Source organism: Gossypium hirsutum, chromosome D02 (assembly GCF_007990345.1).
Source record: "Gossypium hirsutum isolate 1008001.06 chromosome D02, Gossypium_hirsutum_v2.1, whole genome shotgun sequence".
NCBI lineage: Eukaryota > Viridiplantae > Streptophyta > Magnoliopsida > Malvales > Malvaceae > Gossypium > Gossypium hirsutum.
The window spans coordinates 2,718,554-2,723,502 of NC_053438.1; the positions used below are offsets into that span (position 1 = coordinate 2,718,554).

General features: G+C 39.0%; 1 protein-coding gene across 1 annotated transcript; it reads left to right on the forward strand.

The window, feature by feature from the left end:
- Positions 1-3,169: 3,169 nt before the first annotated feature.
- LOC121214903 (receptor-like protein 48) lies at positions 3,170-4,576 on the forward strand. The gene has a single exon (XM_041089407.1). The coding sequence runs from the start codon at positions 3,170-3,172 to the stop codon at positions 4,574-4,576; it is 1,407 nt and encodes a 468-aa protein (XP_040945341.1).
- Positions 4,577-4,949: the final 373 nt, after the last annotated feature.

Here is a 4,949-nt window from a genome sequence, read left to right on the forward strand (position 1 = left end):
ATCTGTAGCCGGTTTTCCAGACCATACCTCCATAGGAGTTTTTCTTTCTAATGCAGATGATGGCAAACGATTAACAAGATGACCAGCGTATGCCACAGCCTCAGCCCAAAATTGCTTGCCCAACCCAGTATTGGACAACATACATCGAACTTTCTCCAGCAATGTTCGATTCATACGCTCTGCCAATCCATTCTGCTGTGGTGTATCCCTAACTGTGAAGTGTCGAACAATACCATACTCTTGGCACACATCGAAGAACGGATCACTTTTATATTCCCCTCCATTGTCCGTCCTAAGCCGCTTGATTTTCTTGCCAGTCTGGTTTTCGATCATAGTTTTCCATTTAAGAAAAACTCCAAGCACTTCATCTTTAGTTTTCATGGTATACACCCAAACTCTTCTGGAAAATTCATCAACAAAAGTAACAAAGAAGTGTTTTCCTCCCAACGAAGGTGTTTTGGAAGGCCCCCACACATCTGAGTGAATATATTCCAAAATACTTTTTGCATTATGGATAGCAGTGCCGAATTTCACTCTCTTTTGCTTTCCCAGAACACAATGCTCACAAAATTTTAATTTTCAAGCCTTTGCACCTTTCAACAATCCTTGCTTTGCCAGAATTTGCAAGGATTTTTCGCTGGCATGTCCCAACTTCATATGCCACAACTGCATTGAGTCCAAGTCTTTGTTACCGGAAGCTGCAGCGACTACTCCAATAACTGTACTACCTTGGTAGTAATACAAGTTATTTTTCCTGATGCCCTTCAATATCACAAGTGCGCCAGATGTCACTTTCAAAACCCCATCTCTCATAGTAACAACTGAACCATTGGATTCCAAGGCTCCCAATGAGATGAGATTTTTCTTCAAACTGGGCACGTACCGAACATCAGTCAGAACTCTGGTTGATCCATCTTTATTCTTTAATTGGATTGAACCTATCCCAACAGTTTTACAGGCATTGTCATTGCCCATATAAACAACTCCTCCATTTAGTTCTACTAAATCAGAGAACCACTCCCGGTTAGGGGACATATGATAGGTACAACCCGAATCCAATATCCACTCATCTGAATGGAACGACGATGATGATGCAACCAGTGATAGTTCAGAGTCACTAGTATCATGCTTAGCAACACAAGCATCTACAGCAGCTTTTCCCTTATTCTTCAGCTTTGGACAATTTTTCTTCCAGTGGCCTTTCTCATGACAAAAAGCATATTCATCTTTCCCGAGTCTGGACTTTGACTTTGATATCCCCTTTTGAGTTTTCTTCCGAGTGTATGAACGACCTCGGACTACTAAAGCTTCTGTATCTCTAATTGAGTTTTTCTATTTGTCCTTCTTTCTCTGTTCATAACTGTATAAGGCCGCACAGACTTCGCTCAGAGATATATCACTCCTGCCATGAAGTAGAGTAGTTTCTAGGAACTCAAACTCCTCAGGAAGTGACCCCAACAGCATCAAAGCCAAATCTTCATCTTTGAATGTCTCATCCATATTCAGCAAATCAGTGACTAACTGATTAAATTTGGTGATGTGATCATTCATTGTGGTACTTGGGACGTATGTGAAGCGAAACAGTCTTTTCTTCAAGTGGAGCTTATTTTGACTGTTTTTCTTCAAAAAATTTTCTTCAAGTGCCACCCACAACTTATTTGCAGAAGTCTCCTTTGAAAAAGCATATCTCTACTCTCGAGAAAGGCATGATCGAATTGTGCCACATGCCAACCGATTGATCGCCTTCCAATCTTTCTCCTGTACATCATCTGGTTTCTCTTCATCAATGGTAATGTCTAGACCCTGCTGAAAAAGGGCATCTAGAACCTCACTTTGCCACATACCAAAATGGCCCGTGCCATCAAAGATCTCCACGGCCAATCTTGCATTTGCAATTGTCGGTCTTGTCCACATGGACGATGTTGAAGCTCCTACACCGACCGTTTTCTCCATAATCTTTCAATATACCTAAGGAAATCTTTTCTGATGTGGAAGATCAATTTAAACTGTAACCACAGAGCATACTACGATTAACCTTCGGCTCTTGATACCACTTGTTGTTCCAATAGGGTCGGAAGCGTGTAAATTATTGTACTAAAAAATCACACAAAGTTCAATTCCCAAGAAAAAGAGGTGGATCACATGGATCTCTTAAATACCAAGTCTTTCCTTAGACAGAATATCCCTTCTATAGTAATTTAATAGCACAATTAAATACTACTATTATACCCTCAAATATTGAAAGAAAAATAGGACAAGAAAGAACACAAGAGTTTTAACGAGGTTCGGTAAATTATACCTACGTCCTCGGGCACTAACACCAGATGATAACTTTACTATCTTCAAAGTATTACAAACAAATAGAATTCCTTAAGAATTCTCAAATGGGAGAAGAGAGAAAACTAAGAGAGAAAGATTGGTTGGGATGAATTGAAATGAGAAATGAGAAGGCCTATTTATAGTTGAGGTTCAAGGACCAAACAATAAATAGCCCATTATCTCAAGGACAAAAAAAAAATTATCCCTTGCCACTTTTCCAAAGTTGGTGGTTGTCATTATTGATTGTCTCCCATTAATGTTAATGACAACTATTATTAATTGTCTTCCATTAATGTTAACACAATAATTATTTAACAGGACCAATCCCGAAGTCAATCCTCCAACTTCCAAGGCTTGAAAGGCTTTATGTCGGAGGCAATAGCTTCAGTTCCATGAAGCTTGACATGTTTGTCCAACTCAACAACTTAAGGACTCTCTGGCTAAAAAATATAAGCTTGTTAATTGAAAGCGACAACAGAAGTCTTACCTTTCCCCAATTAGAGAGGCTAAGCCTAAGGTCATGCAACCTTACTGAATTTCCAGAATTCATTAAAAGGCAAGACAAGTTGGTTGACTTAGATCTTTTTAGCAATCATATCCATGGTGTTGTGCCTAATTGGTTGTGGAAGAGTAGTCTTTCATCCTTAGACCTTTCTTTCAATGTGATTGATTTTCCAAAGAAACTTCCTTTAAGTGATGCAAACTTCTCTTTCCCAATGTTGAGGGGATTGTATCTGGGATCTTGTAACATAAGTGCATTTCTGGAGTTCTTAAAGAGTCAAGAAAATTTAGAAGCATTCGAGGCATCCTCTAACAATTTGAGTGGCCCATTCCAAATTGGTTATGCAATATGAGTCAACTTCAAACTTTCAATGTATCTTATAACAATTTGAGTGGCTCAATTCCAAATTGCTTGGGCAATATGAGTGCTTTGAGTTGGTTGGGTTTGCAAGGAAATAACTTCAGTGGAATGATACCAAAATTTTCAAAAGCAACCCAACTGCAATTTCTGAAAGTTAGTGAGAATAAATTGGAAGGGAAGTTGCCCAGATCATTAGCAAAATACACTCAACTTACGGTTTTGGATGTAGGAAGCAACATGATCAATGATACATTCCCTTTTTGGTTGGAGAAATTGCCTGCGCTAGAGGTTTTCATTTTGCGGGAAAACAGATTTTATGGTCAAATTAAACATAGATTTGTTTTCCCAACTTTGGATGTATTGGACATTGCTTCAAACCAGTTTTCTGGTGAACTATCCATTGATTTCCTTCAACCCACTCGACTAAGGTCACTCAAAATAGGTGGGAATAAATTGGAAGGGAAGCTGTCGAGATCATTAGCCAATTGCACAGCACTTGAGGTTCTGGACCTTGGAAATAATATGGTTCATGATCCATTCCCATTTTGGTTAGAGAAGCTGCCTTCCTTGAAGGTTCTCGTTTTGCGAGCAAACAGATTCTACGGCACAATTTCAAAAATCGACACAGAACGTGGGTTTCCAAAGCTACGCATATTGGACGTTGCTTCCAATAATTTTTCAGGTGACTTGTCCATTGAATTTTTGCAGAGTTTGAAGGCAATGGCGGATATGACTAATGACGAAAAGGCTAAGCTGGATTATATCGGAGAGAGTTATTATCAAGACTCTGTGACAATTGTTAACAAAGGGGTTGAAATGTTCTACCAAAAAGTCTTGACAATTCTTACTTGTCTCGACCTTTCCAACAATAGTTTCCGTGGGAGAATACCAGAAGAAATACAAATGCTGAGGTCACTCAGAGTGATGAACTTATCCAACAATGGCTTCTCTAGTGAAATTCCATTAGCACTTCAAAATCTAAAAGACCTCGAATCTTTGGATCTCTCGAGAAACAAGCTGTCAGGGAAGATTCCTCCACAACTTACAAGTCTGACTTTCCTGGCAGCATTGAACTTGTCATACAACCAACTTGAAGGGAGCATACCACAAAGCAACCAATTCATTACATTTACAAATGATTCCTACCGTGGGAACCCAAAATTGTGTGGGCTGCCATTGTCAAGGAAATGCAATGAAGTCGGTCTTCCAGTGGCACCACCTCCACGGCGAGATGAAGAATATGCTATGTCTACTTGGAAAATTGCGTTGATAGGTTATGCTAGTGGATTAGTCGTTGGGCTATGTATTGGATATACAGTGCTGAATGAGTTGGGAAACAAATGGGTTGACAAGTTCAAAAAGTGTGGGAAAAGAAATAGAAGAAGATGTAGGTGACTCCATCAGAATTCTTGCTTCAAAATTAGCTGGTAAGCATTTGTCTTTCTAATTTGAACAGATAGTTGTTGATATATATATAGGTTTTCATAACCTCATTTTTTGCTGTCTTTACCAAGTTCACTATCATATCGTACTCGTAATTTTATGTTACCATTGAGCAATGCAGGAGGTATACTTGAAGCAGGACATGGAATGCACAGTTGTGAGGTACATGAAGAATGTAGGCAATTAATGAACCTAACAAGATCAATCCACAGGTTTGTAATTTTGCTTTATATGCACTTTTTTCCTGTTGTAGTTTTCCATGAGTATAAATAAGTGTTTATTCATTTTGCATCCAGGTCCCTGTGGATTTGGGGGATGCAATGTT